This window comes from Rattus norvegicus, chromosome 3 (assembly GCF_036323735.1).
Source record: "Rattus norvegicus strain BN/NHsdMcwi chromosome 3, GRCr8, whole genome shotgun sequence".
In the NCBI taxonomy this organism is placed as follows: Eukaryota; Metazoa; Chordata; class Mammalia; order Rodentia; family Muridae; genus Rattus; species Rattus norvegicus.
Genome location: NC_086021.1, coordinates 82,564,504 through 82,587,445, shown reverse-complemented (window position 1 = coordinate 82,587,445; position 22,942 = coordinate 82,564,504). Strand labels below are relative to the sequence as shown.

Sequence of the window (22,942 nt, the reverse complement as noted above, 5' to 3'; positions counted from 1 at the left end):
ATGCTGAATTTGCTTAGTTATTAATATGAGGTATACATCCACTAGGGTGCTTTAAGGGGAAGACAGAGGGTCCTCTGCTCCCGTGAGAGCTTTGATGTGGTTCATTCCACGCAGTGACTTTGGAGTCTGAATAACTAAATTTATTGGCACAGACTGTAGTCTCCAGGGCCCTACCCATTTAGGTTTGCTTGGACTATAATGTCGTCCTTTTTCTTTCTATTTCCTTGAGGTCTTGGCATTGTCTTGATAATTCTAATTTCTTTTTTAACCCCAAACATTTGGCATTTCAGTTGTCTCCCTTGTGTTCTATACGAATAACATTCTTAAAGTTTACATTTGTAGCCTTATGAATTTTATAAAGATTGTTTGATAATGTGCATTCTTATAACTGGGTGTATTGAGCAGAATTTAAGGACTGACATGCACCTGTATAATCCCAACATTGAGAAGGCTGAGGCAGGAGGATCAAAAGCTTGATGCCAGTCTGTGCTGCAGAAGATACTGCCTCAAACAACTAAGACCAACCAGACCAACTGTCTTGAAGTGTTTGGGGTGTGCCAGGGAGCACGTTTTCCTCGCTCCTGCACACTGAAAGGCCTGTCTTCCACGCTGCTGTCACTCCTGGATGCTGCTGTTTTCTTCCCACCAGAACCATCTTGTGTCTTACAGCGTTTGAGCTTACAGATTATAGCTGTCCTGCAGGCCTTTGTTTCTTTCTTTCACCTTGCGACTCTTCCATTTTTACACCAGTGGTTATTTTCTTACCACAGTAAAAGTTGAGGGTGTGGAGTTCAGGGTAGTATTGTCTTGAGGATTAAACTTGACCCCCAAAGAAAAATCCCAAAGTGTTTTAGATGTCATTCACAGTATAAGTGTGAACCCCTGTGCATTTAGTTTAAATGCTTGAGTAAAGCTTGTCAGTTTTGAAGAGCAAATGAAAGTTCCCTTGCTCAAGCCACACATGGGGTGCGCATTTGTAATCCTAGCATTCAGGAGGCAGAGGCAGAGGCAGAGGCAGAGGCAGAGGCAGAGGCAGAGGCAGAGGCAGAGGCAGAGGCAGAGGAGGCAGAGGCAGAGGCAGAGGCAGAGGCAGAGGCAGAGGCAGAGGCAGAGGCGGCAGAGGCGGCAGAGGAGGCAGAGGAGGCAGAGGAGGCAGAGGAGGCAGAGGGAGGCAGGGGCAGGGGCAGGGGCAGGGGCAGGGGCAGGGGCGGGGCGGGGCGGGGCAGGGGCAGGGGCAGGGGCAGGGGCAGGGGCAGGGGCAGGGGCAGGGGCAGGGGCAGGGGCAGGGGCAGGGGCAGGGGCAGGGGCAGGGGGATCTCTGTGAATTCAAGGCCAGCCTGGTCTTTGTAGAGAATTCCAGGATAGCCAGGGATAGGTTGAGAAATTCTGCCTCAACAAAACAAAATAAACAAAAAGTTCCTTTGCCCACCCTTAAAATTTTATCTCTTGCCCATTATTAGTTAAAGCCAGTTATCCTCAAACTTTTTATCAATAATAAAGAAAAATGTTTTCATAGCAAGAGAATCTGCCCAAGGGCCACTATCATTTGGAAATCACCGGTGTAATCCATTTTTTAAAATTTATATTCTAATCAACAAAAGATGCTATAGAATCATAGTGTATTAGGTCGAGCCTCTGAAATTGCGGTTTATTGATGTTAGGCAAAGTGGTTCAATATCAACAGTTGCATAGAAAATAGCCCTTAATGGCTGTCATGCCTTGAATCGCATTTCTGTCACTAATGGAAGTCTTTTCACCTCAGGCCTTTCAGTTTTTAGTGATGAATTGCTAGAGATTATACAGAATTGTTTTCTTCAGGAGTTGCTGGTTTTTTGTTTTTTTTAACCTTCTAAAGCTGTTGTAAATGTCACTTGGTTCTGACAGTAGGCTCAGTATGAGCAAACACGAGCAGAGATTTGGAAGACGGTAGGTATGAATCAACGTTCTACCTGTTTGCTTGTTTCCTGTGCTGTGCTGGGAATTGAATTCAGGGTCTTAAGCAGATAGGCAGGTATTTTTACTAAGTCGTCTCCATAGTCCTTGGCTGTGTGAGAATCTCGTTTTGTAGTTTAGGCCGGCCTTGAACTTGCTGCCTGTCTTCTGGCCTTTACCTGAGTGCTGAGATTGCAGGCATGTTCCATCAGGTTGGCTTTGCGTTTTACACTTAACATGGAGGGCACACAGGACAAGGACTTAACATGTGTGAGATTCTGTGTGCTCCACTCCCTGGCTTTCTGCAGTAACTTCCAGGTCCACATTCTCAGCTGGTCAGGGCTGTGTCTGCTGCCCTGTGACGTACCGCTGCAGCTGGCTGTCCTGCCTGCACGCAGCCGTGACCCACTGTTATTTACTGAGTACATCAACTAAATCTGTCATGTAGGAAGGCAGCCTGCATTGCTGCTCATAGTACATGCAGATTTATGTTTCTCCTGAGAGCGAGCTCAGCTCATCTCATCATGGGATGATGCTCTTGTAACTCGGTTTAAAAATCTCACAGCTTTTCCCTCAAGCCTTTACTTTTCTTATACTTTTCACACTCTTTTTTTTCTTAAATCATCTTTTTCTATTGCCTCAGTCCCTTTTTATAGCATTTAATGGATTTTATATGAAGACACAGTGTAGCAAATTAGTGACAGTAATTCATACTCTTATTATGACTTAAAGCTCTTCTTTCCAGATGCAGATTTGTTTTACTTGCAAACACTGATTGTACTGGGCACACAGGAAATGTATGATGAGTTGATTCAATTAGGCAGCAGACTAAATGGGAGAAAATGAAAATGATTTTGGTCTTGATGAAGATTTCAGAGATGCATTTTCCTCTGCATTCTTCATTTATTTACTTATTTGCCCTCACTGTTATAACATTAGATATTTTCCAAATCATGTCCTAAACCTATAATTGTTCTAATAACTTTGGATTAAAACATTATTTGTATGTCATCTTAATATGTGGTAAATCTTCAATGTATCTTTTCTGTAGGAGGAAAGGACAGACGCAGTGGACTCATCTTGACAATTCCATTATGCCTTGAACAGACAAATATGGATGAGCTGAGTGTCACTCTGGACTATCTACTCAGCATTCCAAGGTGACTCTAAAAGTGTCTTTTTCTTCAATTTCAATACTGTTTGCTATTGATTCTTGCTATTGAAGTATCACATACTTTGTCAGCAGTGAAATCTCAGTTAAAGGCTGGTAACAGTACGTAGATGAAATACTGTACTGTTGGGCGCACTTCACAGCACACTGATTTCTAAGTATGTGCTTTCAGCCTTTCAAGAACCCTTAGGTACAGCATTGGTACACCATGGAGCTTGAGAAAGAAGAGAAGTTGGAGGCAAGGAAGAGGCTCAGCGGCTGAGGGCACACAGCTCTGAGTCTCAGTGCTCAGCACACATGGAAGTTGAGCATAGCCTCTTGCAAGTTCACCTGTAACCCCATTACTGTGATTGGAAACTGAGACGGAAAGATTGCTGGGGCTTGGTGGCCCCCTGCCTAGGTCTAGACTTAGTTAATGACCCTGTTTCAGGAGAGTTGATAGAACCAGGACCCCTGATATCTCCTCTGGCTTTCATGTGCATGTAGGTATACACATCTGCACAGACATGTAACACCCCCTACACACATGCATGCGCACGCGAACACACACACACACACACACACGCACACGAAAAAGAGAGAGAGATCTTAATCTACATGAACTTTCTCTTTGTTCACTACTTCACTATATTAAGTAGTCTGTAATATGAACAAGGTTGTTAGTCTTCAAATATTTTTATTTTAAAAATATAAAAACATACACATAATTTATAGGTCCTTTGAAAAAAATCTCAAAAATTCCTGTTTGCTTAAGTCACTGCAATGTCAAAAGCAGGGGCTGCAGACATGGCTTGGCAGTTAGCAGCACTTGCTGCTCTCTCTGATTTCAGCTCCTAGCACCCACATTAGGTGTCCTGTAAACACCTAACTCTAAGGGTCTGGCTTCCTCTTCTGGCCTTTGAAGACAGGTTCCCCACTTCTGCTTTGCCATCCACCACACTCATGGCTTGTCTGGTAGGCTTATGCCCAGGCTGGCCCCATACCACACCCGCCTCTGCCCTCTGATGGACAGATAGTCCATGATTCTGGCATCTCCAGTTCAGCCAAGGCTGCACCTTCACCAATGGTCTTTCTTGGTCTCTCACAGTTCTAAGTCTTAGCTTCTCTCCAGGACCCCTTCAGTCCTGCAGCCATCATAGTCATTTCCATGTGGGGGACTTAGTTTGGCCTCCAGCTGAAGATGTAGCTGTGGCCCTCTCTGGGCCACAGCTTCTTTGTACTGTGCTGACTTCAACGAAATGCTCTGTAATTTTCTTCACAGATGATTTTTTTTAGCTCTAGCTAACTAGTACCCATTGGCTCAGTAAAACCAAAGTTTCACTTCAGAGATACTGGTCTTTTTTAACCATAGTGGATTCTTCAGCTCCAGATTCTTAATCCAAAACACTACACAAGAGGCTGGACAGATGGCTCAGTGGTTATGTGCACTGGCTGCTCTTCCTGAGGTCCTGAGTTTAAGTCCCAACAACCACATGGCCACTCACAAACATCTGTAATGAGATCTGATGTCTCTTTTTGTCATTCAGGTAGAATACTCATACATATGAAGTAAATAAATTTAAATGACCAAACATCACACAAATGGCTGGTAGTCTTGGAGGAACCCTCAGACTTCCCTCTAGAACTTCACAAGCCAGGTCTCCATTGTCTCCATTGTATTCAGTATTATTTTGCAAATCCCCACAACAGTTTAGTAAACTTTAAGTGCCCAATAGTTTTTCTAGCCTCCACAATATTTCCACAGACTTTTAAGGCCATTCCAACTTCACCGACACAGGCTTGGTAGCATCAGAGGAGCACTGCTTGCTGGGCTGCTCCCAGGCTCTTGGTTAACTCCCTCGAGCACTGGTGCCAGTTCCCATCCTAATTTAATCTCTGTTTCCGGGGTAAATCCTATGACCAAAACAACTTGGGGAAGAGAGGATTTATTTGACCTGGTTCATCATCTTGGGAAGCCAGGGCAGGAACTCAGGGTGGGAACCCGATGCAGAAACCAGCAGGAGCACTGCTTACTGACCTGCGCCCAGGCCTATGTTTAACCACCTTTTGTATACAGGCCAGACTCGCCTGCCAGGGTACGGCATTGCCCACAGGCCAGTCTGACATAGGCAGTTCTTCAGTTGAGGTGCCCTCGTCAAGTGGTCAACAGAACTAACTAGGGCGCACTTACTTCCAATATAGAAAGATCATTTAATGATTTGTTGCTGTATTGGAGAAGTACAAGTCTTCAAGTAAAATATCTTTTCCTCTCTTTCTTCCTTTTCCTTCTTTCCTTCCTTTCCTTTCTGAAAAGGAAAAGTACCAGACCCTATAGTCAGTGCATTCCCATAATGGCCTTGCTGATCCATGTTGCTAACTGCCAATCTATACATTTCCATTAAGTAATAGACCCCTCATTTTAGGTAACTAAGATTCAGTAGATTCATAGTTAATAAATCATGAAAATAATCACTGATGACCATTAGGGGCAACTTCCCTCTTTGCTAGTTGTGGAATTGAAACTAAGTGGCTTGGGTTACTCAGGATCACACAGCTGGGCAGTCATAGATCAAGGGTAGAACCTGCTGTCCCTCACACTGATTCAACAAGGGTTTTCTTTGTTGTTGTTCCTTCAAAGTAGTGGAAATCAGTGTAGCTGCACTTGCTATGGAGTCTGTTTTGTAAGTTCAGATTAAGTGCAAAAAGTGTTCCCAGGTACAAGAGTGGGTGCAGTGACTCGGTGCATAAAGCTGCCTGCTACTGACTCCTAAGTGCCTGTGTTTCACACTCAGGACCCATGTGGTGAGAGGAAAAAGCCGAGTCCTGCAGGTTGTTCTCTGTCTTCTCGGGTGCACTGTGGTGTAACCCACACATCATAAATAAGTAAATACAATGTCGTAAGAGTGGAGGCAGCACTCCAGGCCCACACACTACTCTCCCCTGACTGTATCCCAACACTGCACATGTCTTTGAGGCTGACTTCCCAGTGAAGTTCACCTGGGAGGGGGAGGAGGCTGCTGTGACAGGCCACAGTCTTGTGCAGTCACACTCAGCCTGCAAGAAGAGCAGGTAGCTAAGGCTGAGGGAAGGCACAGCCAGTCAACCCATGTCTCCTGACTTGTGTCCACTCAGAACTGTGCACGTAGGAGTCAGGTGGGAAGGCTAAACAACTGAATGATTAATGCGCTGAGTTATGCCTGTCTCCTCTCTTACGCACACACACACTACAAACGGAGTGTGTGCTTGACTGTAATTCCTGGTTTTTTTTTTTTACAAGTGTCATTTAGTTCTTAAGTTTCCCAGGGTTTATGCTGTTTCACTAATGATGAATGTGGGCACTAAAGCACTCTGTTCCCATCTTTGCACATTGTAAGAAGATGTAAGCTCTTGGAAGGGAGACAGGATCATACTTTACTTTTTTACAGCTCTGTGCTGTATTATACGTCATCCTGAGTCAATGCTCAGTGCCAGTTTCTGTCTTTATCTCCCTGATGGCTTCATTTTCTTCAGGGCTCTGTGTACACCTCTGCGGGTTCTCGGACCTGCTAACTGGCTACTGGAGCACAGCAGTTGTTTGCTGAGCAGGCTCGTGGGCTGCTTTGGACTTTGCTTTAGAACTTTAATCATACTAACACCCAGGCTTGACTGGGGAGTAGATGTGGAAAGAGTACCCCACATCTAAGGAAGCAGTAGGTGATATTCAGTCATTCAGTGTTCCTGTCCCTCTGAGAGGAGCACTGTTCGCTTGCCCCGTGAGGGAACTGAAACCTAGAAATGTGAGCATGGGCAGCTTGGCCACAAACCGGCAGCAAACCCCGTCTGCTGCTGAGCACCATGTTCCAGGCCTGTCTCCTCCCACTGTGTGTATCCACCTCTGTTAGGATCCCTGTCATGTCCGTTCATAGCTTCTAGTAAACGCTCAGAAAACCTGGAACTGCCACAACTGATAATTGATGACAAGATAACTGATAACACATTCTGAAAGAAACCCTGGGTATCTTTTAAAAATTATTTAGATTTTTTCTCTGAATAGCATTTGGCAATACGTAAAAGCATGCCGTTTTCTAGTTCCAGAAGAATTTACTGTAAGACTCAGAGTGTCATGGCTGGAAACCACAGAAACCGTCTTCTGGCTTTGCATCTTAACTCTTCATAGGATGCCCCAAGAGCCTGTTCACCTTGTCATTCCTAATAGAAATCAACATCTGTTAAAACTACCTCGATGCATTTCTCAGGTTTTAGTAACTTTAAATCATTTTTTTCTAGTTGTGGAAACAGAGTTACAGAAGAGTCTTCAGAAGGAAGAGTCTGAAGGAGATAGCACAAGGCACACAGACATTGAGGCCAGAAGTCTTGGTGGCTATGAGAGCCTGCAGGGCTCCTCAGCGTTCTAGGTGTTGAGCCAGTGAGGGATGAAACAGAGAAGTGGTCAGCATTCCCTAAGGACCAGACACACAAGTGCCACAAACACAAACTCAATGTGTCAGGCATCCACATTCCGAGACAGCAGACACGAAGACGTAGGCGCACCAGTGGCAGCTTACTAAATAGTGAGGTGACATTTTACCAAGATGATGAAATGAAGGAACACTGCCCAGTGCAGAGGCCCTGAGGCCTGAGGCAATTTGAAAGAGAAGCACAGTGCTAGGAGGCTGGTTAGATAGAGGCTGGGCTCAGTTGTGACCATGTATAGGTCATGGCCTGGGCTTCCTCTGAACATGGGAAGACAGCCATCATACTGAGTCAGGCTTTATCAAACATCATCACTCATTCCCTTCTGATCTCAAAGCATTGCACTACAAGTTAACAGTCTTAGTAGACGGACATTCTGATAGTCTGCAAGCAAACATGTCCTAACGGAGAGGAATTCTGTAGTCAGCATTATCATAGAAGCTGACAGGATCAGCAGAACTTTGAGCCAAAGAAGAGCCCGTAGATAAAGTCAAGAGATAGTTACGAGCATGGGGCACTGGCCCTAGAGACCCCTCAGAAAGCTCTCCTGGGTTGGAAGGGAGGCTGTTCCATGTGCTCATTTCTTCTACAGAGATGTTTTAACCCAGCTTTGCTGCCCCTGAAAGGCTCTGGGGAGTCTGGGTCCCACTTCATTTTCTCTTTCTTTACTGCTCTGAACAGGTATAGGGATCTTAATTTATAGCACCCTAGGCCCATGAACATGCCTTTTGCAAAGCATCTGAAATACCACTTGGTTGGCAGTTTTGAAATAGTATCCTAGGGTTGTGTATATTTTCATTTTCTATCTTAGTGAAAAATGTAAGTAAATTAAAATTAAAGGTCTTTTTAAGTACTCTACAAGATTCAGTGTTTTATCCTTTAAGATCATTACGGATGGCATTTTCAAGCTTCATTACTTTCACAGTATTAACCTGCAGATTAATTTATAACATGCATTGAAATATTAAATGTGTTATTTTAAAAAAAAACATTTAACAAATGGTTTCGAGTCCTGCATCTCAGGATTCTACATGCTTTAGGAAAGCATCAAGCACTGGGAGTGGTGTGTCTTTGGTAGCAGGCCCACACCGGAAACTTTTGTCTTGGCTCCATTTCTTCCAAACTTCTAAGCGTTAGGAGACCCTACATTCTTGTCATTCTCCAGAGGCTACTCACCATCCTGCGCCCTGACTTGACTGGCCTTTCTAGGCTGGTAGCCATACTAAGGCATAGAGGCCTTTGTTTATGCACTGTTGGTGTAGACCTTGTAGGAGTGTCTTTTTACTTGTACCTATACATATCAATCGGGTGTGTGACCAAGTGTTTCTCTGCTGTTGTAAGCCTAGATACCAGCATGTATCACATCACTAACTCCAAATAGTGTTCCTCAGTCCAAAAGGATCTCTGTATATCAGCAGCCCCTCCTCGTCTCCCTGTTACTCCCTCCGTCAGTCAGTCAGTCAGCCTCTGGTCTGCTCTGTGGATTTGCAGTACACTTTGTACAAGATAGACAACATCTGGGTGCTCCTGTCTGGCTTCCTAGCATAACATTGGGAAGGGTCATCTGTCATGGTGGTCATGGTGGCATGTATCAGCTTCTGAACATTACCTTTTGATGTGGCTCCACTATACATAAAGTACATAAAGTAACAATAACAACAGCTTGGTTTTGTCTTTAGAATGAACTTTTCCATTTAGCGGCCATTTAATTTAGCAAATCTCTGAACAATTAGAGTAGGGCACATCTCACAATACTGCAGATAGTGTCTTGCTGGCCATATGACTAAGAATGACAAAGTCAAGGCAATGGACTAGATGTGGTGCATACAAGCTTTCAGTCAATTTGTAAAGCAGGTATGACCTCATCCTGTTAGATTTCCTGTGCACAAAGAAGCCAGTCTACAGGGGTTTTTATAATGGTTTGTTGTTCTCCACCTGTCTTACGCTGTCTCCTCACAAAGCCTGATTCTGGTAAGAAGTACATGAGGCATGCGCAGTTGGTGGTTACCTGGCTCTCTTTGACCCATTCTACAGATGGAGAAACTGAGAGGCTGCTGTTGTTGGAATGGTACTTTAGTTTCATCAGTTTCAAAAACTTAACTTTCTCACATTTTCTCAGTATTTATCCTGTGAGTAATACTTCCTCGAATGAGAGGAACAATACGAGAAGCAGAAGGAGTGCCCTGGAGAGTTTTATCGGTTGATACTGTAGGCGCTGCCACTCGAGGTGGACTGTGTCCCACCTGCTGTTAACGCTCTTGCCTTCTCCCTTCAGGGCTGTGAGGAAAGTCCAGGCCTGGGTTCACATCCATGATTGTGTTCTGTTTCAGTGAGAAATGTAAGGCCAGAGGATTCACTGTGATCGTGGACGGCAGGAAGTCTCAATGGAACGTGGTGAAGACAGTGGTCCTAATGCTGCAGGTAATGTTTTCCTCCGTTAGTCGGGAAGCGCGCTTCGTTTCATGGCAGGATATCATGATGAAAATAGCAAGTGCACTTCAGTGTCCAACTGTGCCCAGGCTTCCTTCCCAGCAGTGATTTAGTTCCGAAATTTCACACAGCCACTGTGGGTTGCTGAAATCCAGTCATTGTATCTTTAAATTTAGGTAGTATGGTTGAGTCTCACCTTGATGTGCAGGCTTTACAGGCTGAAATAGTGTGTCGTGTTGAAGTAGTCTGCGCAGGAACCTGTAGTTGTTACGTGAGTGCAGGGCATGCAGGGATCACCCGGCCCATGCTGTGCTGTGCTCTCAGCCGCACTCCAGCCCCTGGGCTCCTTACTGGTTACCTGGGAAGTAGGGCAGGGCCAGTCAGGTCAGAGAAAAGTCTGCAGCTGAGCTTTATGTCTTTCCCAGCTTGGTAGCTTTTAAAAAAAACAAAACCACAAAGGAATACAATAAAAATTAGGGATTCATGATGATCACACTAAGAACTTAGAACCTAGAAATTTGTCTCATAGCTCTGTTTTTGGGACATCAGTAGCTCACAAATTCACATTTAATAAACAGTTATCAGGTCTGCTGAGTGGGCGCAGAGCATCTTGTCTTGTAGTTCTGCGTCCCTCACAGACTGCTTTGTCCAGCTCTGGCGGATAGTGGTGACACAGCAAATTATCGTTACCTGCTGTAAAGCTACTGAAAATACCGTGGGACAGAGAAACATCCAAAGGGGCGGGTTGCTCTCAGGAATCCTGTTTTCCTCAGAAAAGCTTCTAGAGAAGGCGATAGCTGAGTTAAGTAAACGAAGATATTTTAATAGATGGAAGCAAATGAAAAGCCATTCCTGCTGGGCTTTGTCTTTTAGTGCCACCCCCACATGAGCCAAAGTCAGTGAAAGGAGTCGACAGACCGGTTTGGGGAAAATGTAATTAATTTTGTAGGAATAGGGGACCAAGTGTTCAGTTCAGTGAGCACCAGAGATGCATAACTGGGGCCAGTGAACGGGAGTGATGGCGGGCTGCCCTTTTAGGTTCTGTGGAGAGAAGTGGGCCTGAGCACGTTTACATCCTTAGCCGGGAGAATGCTACACGCCCACCCTTTGCTTAGGATGATCACAGTGAAACGATTTGAGGGGTGGCAACAAGGACGGGTGATTTTATGGTTTAGCTTAGTGTGGCTCAAGTGCTACATACATTATTTAAGTCTAGCCTCACAAAGCCCATTGCTCCATCTTTCCAGTTTAACTTTTTATCTGAATGGCTGTTGTACCTGCACGCATGTCTGTGTATCACGTGTGTGCTCAGTGCCCAAAGAGGCCAGGAGAAGGTGTTAGATCCCCAGGGAGTAGAGTTCTGAGCATTTGTGAGCTGCCGTGTGGGTGCTGGGAATTGAACCTGGGTTCTTTGCAAGAGCAGCCCGTGCTCTTCACTGGAGCCATCTCTCCAGCCCCCGTTGCTTTCTTCTTAAGGACCTAAGTGCGCCCTCATTAAACTCTGTCCTGGTCCTCTGAGGAGGGCACACATTGATGCCTCATAGTAACTGGTCTGCCAAACGTGTGGCAGCACCTTGCCAGCTCCCAGCCCAGATAGCACTCTGACTTCTCTGAAAAAGTTAAGTTCCACTTACTAAGTAATCCAGTCAGGATGCTCTCATGGTTTTCCTTTCATCCTGACTCGCTGCAACCCGTGAGCATTTGGGACCTGCTGTCATTTGCATTTTGAACTGCATGCAGTTCTGTAGAACAATCAGTGGACTTAATCCCTGCTGTGATTTCTCTTTCCTGATAGGTAATTTTGTGGACATTTGCATTGACTAATATCTAACTTTTTCAGAATTCCCCTAGTTAATTGTCTCTACTCAGGAGCTGACTTGCTGATTTGATCCCAGGGGCTGGGGCCAGCTGTTTGTGAGCTCCCCAAGTCCCCCTGGGAGCAGCTCTGCCTGTCACTTGTATTCTGAAAGAGGGGCCCTGTTTCTTTTGCTTCTCATACATTTCTATCCTGATTTTCCATAGGTCAGTAAATGAATAAACTGCACTCCAAACTTCCCAGCCTCTATGATTTTCGTTTTCTGAAGAAATTCTTCCTGATGGTGGTGTTAGAAAACATTTGTCCCATACCATAAAACAATAATTTTAATAGTTTCTCAGTTAAAACATAAGTCTTGTGGTTTAATCTAAACATGCTTCCAGCAGAGAGACGGTGTGTAAGGAGCAGTTGACACGTGGGCCTGTTTAAAGCTGTTTGAAAATCTTATGAGTAGCTTGTCGTCATTACTGCCGTTTAGATTTTGGAGTTTAAGGAGTTTCTTCTGCGTTATTATTTGAATTCTTTCTAAGTATCTGGGCATAATCATGAGTGTGTCTAGTAATCTGCACATTTAGTAAATCATTTGCATGTATAATTTGTACTTATTTTTCTGTTTTACAGAACGTTGTTCCAGCTGAGGTATCCCTTGTTTGTGTAGTGAAGCCAGATGAATTCTGGGATAAGAAAGTAACACATTTTTGTTTTTGGAAAGAAAAGGATAGACTTGGCTTTGAGGTAAGTATAATCTATATAAACAGAGATGTGTTGTATCTTTGAATGTAGGCTTCACGGATGTTACTGGGCATGCTCAGTTCAGTTACTTAGAAGTGCTTACTTTATGCCTGCTATACCATCTCTAGCATTTGCTCAGCTCGGACACTTGTTGACTAATTGTCTTCTTCATAAGCTGTAAAGTCTTTATTCCCGTCTGGATACTCGTTAACTGCAAGGAAACTAGGGCCTTTGTATTAACGTCTCAATGATCATGAAGAGAAAACTGGCAAGTACTGGGCCTTAGGTGGGCCTAAGAGTGCGTTGTCCCTGACTGCCACGTTGATCCTCGGGCTTTTTCTTACATGGCATCAGCTGTGTGCATCACTGGTCCTTGATGTTTGGGTGGCTCTGTCCCTTTGTTTGCCTTCGAGGTTCCCTTTTAACTTTGATTTTCAGAACTGTTGTTCGTATGTGTAGGCCTTCCATTGGTATTTATTCTGTTTGGTGCTCTCTATAGTTCTTGTATTTCTGGACTGCGTCTCCCATTAATTTTGAAAATTCTCTGACCCTTTGATTTAAAATACTTCTGTATCCCCCTTATATGTTTCTGGGATTTTAACTGCATCCATATTAGAGGATTTGAAAACTTCTTCTTGCTTTGCTTGTTTGGTCTTCTGTTTTGTTTTTAATATCATATTATTCCCTCTTTTATTCTTTCTTTTTTAACTCTGAGTTTTGCATTTAGGGTCTTGTGAGTGGTAGACAAGTGCTCTGTTACAGACCTACATCCCAAGCCCAGTTTGGGTGATTTCTTGTTTGGAATATTTTCAATTTTAGTCCATTTTCAGGCTCTCCAGTTTTTGGTCTTGCTGAGTTTATTTACAAGGCCACTAGAAAGTTCTCTCATCTGTTACCATGGTTTTGCTGTGTAGCATCTCTATTCAAAATTTGTATACCTAGCCCTCCCATCTAAGTATTCACATCAATGGAGTCAAATAACATGTGAAAATATTTGAAAAAGTTACTGCTGGGATCAGGAGATGCTACCATTTGCTAAAGAGCCTTCTGTGCAAGCATAAAGACCTGAGTTCAGTCGCAGAACCCAAGTAGAAAAGCAAGGCGTGTAGGCACATAATTGTAATCTCATTCCAGGGAGCTGGAAATATGCAGGGCCCTTGGGCTGGTGGTCAGCCGGCTTAGGCTGTTGGTGATCTTGATACCAATTCGAGAGCCTATTTTTAAACAAACAAAACAGAGCAAAAGAAGAGGTGAATGGCACCAGAAATCTAGAGGAATGATATCCAAGATTGTCCTCTGACCTCCACCAGAAACTGACATGTGCACTGGGACACACACACACACACACACACACACACACACACACACACTGAATATAGACTTTGTGCTACAATTTCCTAAACAATTACAACTGTTTATCCAGCATCTGCTGTTGAGTTTCCTTAGTAATCCAGTTGATTTCAAGCATGCAGGAGCTTTATGCGTGCTGAGTATGCCAACAGCGACATTCTACCTAGAGATGGCGAGTATCTCTAGGGTTGGTACTTGCAGTGCTCTCCAAGATCCAGCCTCCGTAGGCCCCAAATGATGGGTTTCGTCTTTGTGTCTTCGGTGAACTTTCACCTCTTCCTGTCCGTGACCTCTCTTCCTCTGCATCACAGCTGTCTGCACGGCTCCCAGCTAGCTGACAGTGCAATCGCTGGTTCTCTTACTCTCCTTACGTTGTTTGCTTGAGTCTTGACGATGGGCTTCCTTGTTTGCTTTTGTATTGTATTTTTAGTTGAATACTCGACATTTTGTGTAAGACAGTAAATTTGAGGTAAGTAGCATTTGTGCCTGCATATAACTCCCCTTATTTCCCTTTGGTTGTAGTAGGAGGGAAAATGTCACTCGAGCCAGGAGTTGAGCTGGCTCCTGGTTTTGTTTCGTTGTTTTCTGTAGTGCACACAAGCCTTGGATTTCTCAGTGATTACTTTGACTGGAGCAGTGCTCTTTCTAGCTTTCTGTATACTAGGTAGGAACCAGATTATTTTTCCCCACCCGATTTTGCCACTTTGTCATTGGTAGGTCTGACTATACATGGACTTAGTGAAGAACTGGGTGCTAGCCAATTAAAGGGAAATGGCTCCAGCTAGGACAAAGAGCATTCTCCTGACAGTTTGGTGGGAAACTACATCCCAAGAAGCTGAGCCCAGAAAGCCTGAGTACTGCAGTTGGCACCACAGAGTGAGCACTTGAGACACACAGTTCATAGCTTGGGACCAGCAGACAACATTGCTCTGTGAGAATGCAAACGAACAAGTGCCAGCTATTCAGACTCAGTGTGGACAGAACAGGGAAGAGCAGTGCCTTTTATGAAAGCCTGTCACATCTGCTTGGGCATAGGTGTCCGCTTGCTGTGAGAATGCCGTTACCAAACATCTTAGAGGATAAAGGAAAAGACAGCTTTGGTCCGATGCCATAGGTGTTTGCCTTAAAATGAAAGTGTCTGATGAATAAAGCTCCTTGTACCAGTATATTTCTCCTAGACACTGCAGAGGATGAGTTTTGATATTTGCCTAGTGAATAACTACTCATTAAAAGCCTGGCATCTTGAAGAGGGGGCTTTATTTCAGATGTAGGTTATTTTGCCACTAAACACACTAAACTTCAGAGCTGAAGTTCAGCCCAGCTAGTAAGGGGTGGAAGAGCTCAGAGGTGGAATCAAATTCAACACTGATTCTAACTTGATTGAAAGTTATTTTCCTTAGCATAATTTCAGATAATTTGGGCTTTTGTAAAAAAAACTTTATATCTTTGTAGATATTCTGCTTATTTTAAAATATAACTGATTTAAATACCTTTGTTCTTACAAGCATGGCTAAGTGCTTTACTCTATAGAATTATATAAAATATGACACTTTGTTATCAGCTCTCCACAGTGTCAGCTGAATACCTATTGATCCTGTCAACTGATCATGATTTCACATTTTCTTTCCTGTCTGTGTGAATTTCTTCTTGTGGTGATCTATCTCATGTTCACTTATACAGTGCTTTTTGTTGTCTACCAAATATTCCTTTTGTTGCTAATCTCAGTATTTCTCAGCACACCCATCCTGTATGAAATCTGTATGCATTGTTCAGCTCAGTTTTTCAAGTTCCTTCTGCCCCGCAGCAGCACCTCACTGTTTACTGACAGGTGTTGCTGGTCGGAACAGCATTTGTATATTGACAAGACTAGAGCTGGCATTAATCTTGTCCTCAAACTGAGATGTCAATAATCAGAATGCTCTACCCCCTTTTATCTATAAATGCTCATAATATTAAAAATATATTTAGTCACATTTGTGTTCTTCTAATACATCTGATTCTTACCTTTTTTGAACTTTACCAGTGGTGAGATCTGGAACAAAGACTTTCTTAAGAACACTCCTGGTGACATACATCTTCTCAGTTTTTACAGAAGTTTATTAGAACTTTGACACAGTTGGAATGACTTAGATCTAGAGCCAAATTAAATTACTTTGGGCTACCTTTAGTCCCCTGAATAGCTCACCTCAGTATCTGATCTATCATCTCAAGCACAGATAAAATCTTCAGACTGCATTAACAGCAGGCTGCTAGCTTCCCCCAGCCTGAAAGCTAAGAACATCATGAGCTACGTTTGATTGGAAAAGACCTTAAGTTGGTCACTTTCTGTTCCGTGACTGTAAAGCTAGAGCAACCGCTTCTACCGAGGAGCACATTGGGTCCGCTGTATCTGTGCTTCAGGCTGAGCTCACTCAGCTCAAGTACAGCTCAGAATAAATTAATGTTTACTTTTCTGGAAGGGTTGTTAGCTGTGTTCTGGGTTTCTTGTAAACTTTATTTATTCAGCTAGGTTTTTGTTGTTCCATTTTCATCTGCTAAGGTTTTCTTTAAAGACTGGTGCATGCGTGTGCTACCTAGAGATGAACATGCCATGGTTGTGTGAGTGTGGGCTTTCCCTTTAAGTGAAGCCTTCCACTCTTCCATTCCTTCCCCCTCCCCCCTTTTCCTCCTTCCCTCCCTCCCCCATCGTCATCATCCTTGGGCAGACCCAGCTTTTGGTGTAGCATTGTGAACACATCGCAGTGTTCTGCAGCATATAAGCACTCTTCTCAACCTTCAGTCTATTCCCACAAGCCCACACTTGGACTTCCACAGCTATCAGATATGCTTCTTTTCCCAAGGCTGCTCGCCTGGAGATCATTGATCTTTAGACTCAGTCACTGACCGTCCCTCATCCTTTTGTTAATAGCTGTGCCATTCAGTGTCTTGCTCTCTTAGTTCATCAAGATTTGGGGAATGGCATTTGGTTCCACTGTTCTTTCTCAGTGTCCTTGCTGGAGTGTTTGCATGGTGAGGGACTTGCCCTGTCTTGCTGTGTGCCTGCCATTGGTCCCTCTTAGGAAATGTGCTGCCTGTGTTTAACTTCCTCTGTTGCTGGTCTTAGCATACAGACCTTACCCCTTGGTGTGGCCTGAAGACTAAGTTCACACACTTAAACCATTCAATGTACCAGTCCAATGTATTCTTCCTGAGATCTTTAGTCAGCAGAGATCTTTTCAGGCCCCTTTGGCTACCACAGTGGTCTCTGACAGGTCATGGTGTTCTGGAGGAGATGGTATTTATGCATACTTAGTTCATCAGGACCCTGACCAGCCTGGTTTCTTTCACTGAGAAATGGTGTTTGGATGTTACAGTCCACATGCTAGGAGTGTATGTTTTACAGGGTTTGCCTAGAAAATAGGTAATTATTATCTTAGCACAAATATGATTTTATTAAGAAAATGGTTTTTATTACTAAAGGATTTTTAATATTGATTAGGTATTAAAAATAGTTTGTCTGAGCTGCTAGTACTTTTAAAAAGGTTGGTATTGTCAGAATAATTTGAGAGATATTTTTAAGCAGATAACTATAACCTACTGAATTGACTTTAAATGCTGTTGTATTAACTAAACAAATGTTTGTTTGCTATCGTTTTGAAGCAGGGTTGCATGTTCTTATCTCCTTATTTCCCTTCAGAGACTTTAATCATTAACTCAGGATTTCTTACCTTTTCCTCTGTAGGTTATTTTAGTGTCTGCCAATAAGCTGACTCGATACATAGAGCCCTGCCAGTTGACAGAAGACTTTGGTGGGAGTCTCACCTACGATCACATGGACTGGCTAAATAAGAGGCTGGTTGGTATACAAGTCTAAAACAAGATAATCAAGTGTTTCGCATGTAAATGAGATGTTTGAACAACATTGTCGCTTTAATCAACTAAGATGTAATTTGTTTTTTATGAAAACAAAAAATCACATTGTGTGTGCTTGGTTGTGTGGGGTTTGGAACCCATACTCTGTAGTCGGAGTCACTTGACAGAGTCCTCATGCTGAAAACTGGGTGTGTGGCCTTTCCTGGTGTACTTAATTTCTTCATGTCTTAGTTTTCATATCTATAAAGCAGTGGTAATAATAGTACTGTCTTGTGCAATTGTGAGCAAGGCAAAATGAATATGGACCCGAAATACTTCCATCAGCCCAGCGGGTACAGCAGCGAGCGCTCTGTGTTGACTGTTAATGTTGGATCGGGCTTAGTAAGGTCACCCCTAGAGTCAGGTGACAGGAGCATACTGCCTCGAGAGGTGATCTCAATGACACGGCTGTTTCAGAAGGTTCTTCACCATCCGTGAATTATCAGCTCGTGGTGCAGCATGGCAGACTAAGTCTGCCTGTCCACAGGTCGGAGGTGCACTCCTTAGTGCTTTCATTGGGTGGTGGAGAGAATGGTCTCTAGTGCAGCTGCTAGAGAATCTGTACTAACGTTAGAGAACTCTGGTATCCCCCGTGAGTAGCGTTCCTGCCCAGTTTTTAAACATCTCTATTGGACAACTGTATGTCTACTTTATTGTCTGATTAAATGAGCCCAAATCCCTTCTCAGACATACATGGGGAATCATGTTAAAATTATAAGTGACCCATCTTTATACAGTACGCTGTCTGTAGACAGACTGGTGGTAGACTAAGGTGAGGAAATGCTCTCTAACTAGAATTGGTGACTACAACTGGTACCAGTAACATCCGTGCACTTATGAAATTTGTTACCGGTACAGATGTTTCTCAGAGAAGGATAAGAGTGGAAATAGACTGTTCGCTTCAGCAGCACATACACTAAAATTGGAATGATACAGAGAAGATTAGCATGGCCCCTGCGCAAGGATGACACACAAATTCGTGACGCTTCCATATTTTTGCAGCTCCAGTAAAAAAAAAAAAAAAAACAACAACAACAACAACAAAAAAACAATGGAAATAGATTCGAGTAAAGTAATTTAATGTATTTAAATTTGAAAGTTCCATTGCCATTAAAGCTCCTCATCACTTGAGCTCTGGGTTTGCTCTAAGCATGTGCATTGTTGTGCTCTGATGGTTGGATTACACCGCGTGACCTGGGGAGGAAAAGAAATCCCTCTGACTAGTGCGGTTGCTTTTAACTGAAGTCTTTATTGTGTGTTGATTTTTGAGATTTTTCATGGTGTATCTCTACAATCGCCTGTTGCAGGTCTTTGAGAAGTTTACAAAGGAGTCTACATCATTGCTAGATGAACTCGCTCTGATTAACAATGGAAGTGACAAGGGGAATGAGCAGGAGAAGGAAAGGTAGGCGGTTGCCTGTGAAGTTGCCTGCTGCTGGCTTGGGTCAGGGACCACAGTGAACAAGTCTCTACCCAAAGCTGCCACACACAGCTGATAAGAATTGGCTTTATACATGCACTCTTCCTTTCACTTGAGCTGGCTTCACAAAGCTACTTTTTGATGAGTGTGGCTGGAAATGAAAGAAAGAAAGAAAATGCTTTGAAAATGAAGCCATTTTCTATTCTTAGTTTTGTCTTTCTGAGAATACATGCAGCTTGAAATAAAGTTCTTGAAGTTCTTTAAATTCATTAGTACCAGAGTGTGTAGCATGTAGAACACTTCTTCTGCAGTGCAACGTTCATGGGTTTATCATTTTCTCACACTGATGAAGCAGTTGAGTTGTTCAAGTGTTGCTCTCCAGACTTAGCACTTTCACTTTTGGGTTGGTGGGCCAGGTTCCTTTCTACATTAGGCTGCAGCACATTAAGGAAGGAACCAGCCCCTGAGCTTTTGATTTGTGGAGGTCACTAGCACTGTGCTTTTTTCACTGGGGAGTTTGAGGGACCCACAGGCATTCTCATCCAGCTTCTTTACATCTGACCTTGAATGTACAATGGAACCTGAGGATTCAGATGTGATCATGTGTCTGTCAACTCAGTGTGGTCACATGGATGTAAGAGCATGATAACTCTTCCAAGTGTTAATTACAAAAAGTTCAGAATGTAAAAACAAATAGTTTGAATTACAGTCTAGTCAAAGATACCACAAATCATCACAGGGATTAGTGTCTTGTCCATAGTATCTTTTCTGTGGCTTCTCCCATGGAGGCACAGACAGTGTCTTCTCATAGTAGACAGGGCACTCGGGACCCACTCGAGTCATAGTTGCATACAGATCTAGCTTGGCGAGTCAGTAATCCTAGTTGTGTTATTTATGGGAGCCCGGGTGAGAGGTTTCCTACCAGACAGTAAGCAACTTACAGGCAGCTACAGCACCAAAGAAGACTCTGCCTAGACAGTGTGACGCCTTCGTACATCCTGCAGGTAGAGAGAAGCCTCCTGTGCCGCACCTCCTGTGCCGCACCTCCCATGGTAGACCTTCCTCCACTTTCACAAGAGAATGTTAGTGGGCCCTGTCTTACAGCAGTCTCTCGGATGTAATCCTAGCTGCTCTATTTCAAGACAGCAATTGGCACATCCTGCTTGGGGGACAGAGTTCCATAACACCGTATAAAAATGTAAATGCATATATATATATATATATATATATATATATATACACACACACACACACACACACACACACACACATACAAACTTTTCTTTCTCAGGGAAGACAAACATTTGAAGAGTTCTCATAGGAAATGTACCCATGGTCAGCGTTTGATGCAGTATTTCTATCCCTGCTGATAGCTGTCAACCTGAGTTGAGGTCTCTGAGGAAGCTCTGCATCAAAGAAGCCAGTTTAATTGTGTCTTTGTACCTCCCCATGCTTGTATGACTATAGGCCAGGGCTGTTCTCATTCTCTTGTAAAACATATTTTTAATGTTTTCAGAAAGACTTTGGGAAATGCTGACTTGTATGTCTACAAGAAGTATTAATAAACCTTATGTCTACCAGTCTCTTTCCACACAAATATTATTGTTTAGTTTCTTTCATACTGAGGTAATAGAATACCATCCCTTGCAAATTTGTATAATTCTTTATTAACCTTCAGGGAGCATCTAGAATACCCAAGAGGGAAAGACAAGATGAGTTTAAAAGTTGCAGGGTTGGGCTGGGGATTTAGCTCAGTGGTAGAGCGCTTACCTAGGAAGCGCAAGGCCCTGGGTTCGGTCCCCAGCTCCGGAAAAAAAAAAAAAAAAAAAGAACCAAAAAAAAGTTGCAGGGTTTGGTTTGGTGTATAGCAGCATGGTCTTTGGCTGTGGTTTGGTAGCTCCTCCTCTTTCCTGAATTTTCTCTTTCTCATGTATTTAAGAAAGTGAAGGCAGAAATCCAGCTGCCCAAGAAACAGGACCACAGTGTGGAAGGAGTGGAGTGCATCTGTTAGAATACCACACATGCATGCATATAGGTATGCATGTTAGCAATGTCTGCATGCTACTCCACGGGCGCAGGAACAAAAGTCACCATGCCATGCAGGTCTCAGAGCTTCCTGGTTGGCTCTATAGTGTGTTTTAGGTTTATAATCATGGATCATGCCGTTTTCACTAAGGGGCAATTTGACTTTTTCCTCTCCTGTTTGAATCTCCTTTATTTCTCTCTGTCACTGCACTAGTTAAGAATTCAGACACAGTGTTGAATAAGAATGGAGAGAATGAAAACCCTTGTCTCCTTGTGTCTGTTGAGGCTTCTGTCCTGAAGTCTCTCTGTGTATGTGTGTGTCTGTGTGCTATAGTATACTTCCTTAATTATATATGTTGAACCATTCTTACATTTGCTATGAAGCCAGGCCAACTTGGCAATAGTGTGTAATCCTCTTAATGTGTTGTTGAATTTGGTTTGCAAATATTATGTCAAAAATTTTGCACATTTATTTTCATTCAGGAAAATTGTTCTTTTTTGCTGTGTTTTCCTGGTTTTGGCTTCATAAGATAATTTGGTAGTACTTACTTCCTATGTTATGAACAGTTTGAGGACACTGGTCTTGGCATTGTAACAATCGGGTGGAATTTAGCCTCAGATCTTTCTGGAATAAATGCATTAAGTGTAAAACAATTTTGAAATAGAGTTATATGAATATTATAGCATTGAAAAACGACTCTTTTGATGTCTTCTAGGTCCGTGGATTTAAACTTTCTTCCATCTGTTGATCCTGAGACAGTTCTTCAGACAGGTAAAGTGAAAAGCAAAGCATCGTTTACTAGTGATGATAATAATCTAGCAAAGCCTCAGTCTCTCTAAAACATTTCCTCATCATGTAAGCTGTAGGAGTTTAAAGGGCAGTTTTTCAGACTATATGGGATTAACCTGATGGTTTTAATATAATATTCAAAAATTAATAATGATAAATTATTTACTCCTAAAAATTTGGATCTATTTCCTATTTTATAAAATGAATTTCAAAAGGTGCATCTAATCTCAGTGGGTTGTCGCGGTGATTATGGAATACTTGCTATGGGCTGTTTGCCTCAACAGCATTTGAGGTAACTCGTGGTATTGTCTTTCTTTTATACTTCAAGAAGTCAGGGCTTAGAGACAAAAATACAACCTAAGTAAATAAGTTGTTCAGAATCAGTTAAGAAAATTTATCACCACAGCTCAAAGCAGGCCCAAGTACAGAGACACCAGTCACAGCAGATCGTAATCCTTGGTGCGAATCACTGAGTCCTTGGTGGTGACTCTGTGCACTGATGCCCCGAGCTCCATGCTGTGTGTGTCCTCGCCTGTGACTGTCATAGAGAGCCACCAATTCTAGGAGAATGAGTTGGAATGCTTTTAATGAAATACTGTAGCTTTCTTTCTAATCTTCTAAAAGAATTAATAGCTCACACTTTCAATCTTACTGGGTTCCAGGCACAAACTAAGTTCTCTGTGTGCTAACTCATTTACTCCTCAGCACAGTCTGTGAGGTTGGTCTTGTTGCATCGTTTTCAAAAGGAGTGAAACTGAGGCATAGACGGTCAAGCTGGGCCTAGTGGCACAAGCTGATCAATTTCAGTGCCTAGGAGGGAGAGTCAGGAAGTTCAAGTTCAGGACCTGCGTGATCCACAGAATGAGTTAAGTGAAAGTTTGAAGGATTTACCAAGATCTCTCAGAATCAGGAATGTAAGGCTTCAGATGCTGCCCATGGTCCTGGAAGGGACAG

The 22,942-nt window shown here is 43.1% G+C and overlaps 1 protein-coding gene and 1 non-coding gene across 8 annotated transcripts in view; both read left to right on the top strand.

Moving 5' to 3' along the window:
• Positions 1-22,942, top strand: part of Sestd1 (SEC14 and spectrin domain containing 1) — a 97,165-nt gene that overhangs the window by 40,515 nt on the left and 33,708 nt on the right. For all 7 annotated transcript variants that reach the window (XM_008761893.4, XM_008761892.4, XM_063283279.1 and 4 more), the window contains 6 exons: positions 2,984-3,092; positions 9,865-9,955; positions 12,402-12,515; positions 17,584-17,697; positions 19,061-19,158; positions 21,915-21,970. In XM_008761893.4, the coding sequence (XP_008760115.1) occupies positions 2,984-3,092; positions 9,865-9,955; positions 12,402-12,515; positions 17,584-17,697; positions 19,061-19,158; positions 21,915-21,970 (582 nt within the window). The remainder of the gene's footprint in view (positions 1-2,983; positions 3,093-9,864; positions 9,956-12,401; positions 12,516-17,583; positions 17,698-19,060; positions 19,159-21,914; positions 21,971-22,942) is intronic.
• Positions 18,648-18,751, top strand: Rnu6-480 (RNA, U6 small nuclear 480). Its single transcript, XR_005502997.1, has one exon. It is a non-coding gene; the product is annotated as a U6 spliceosomal RNA (small nuclear RNA).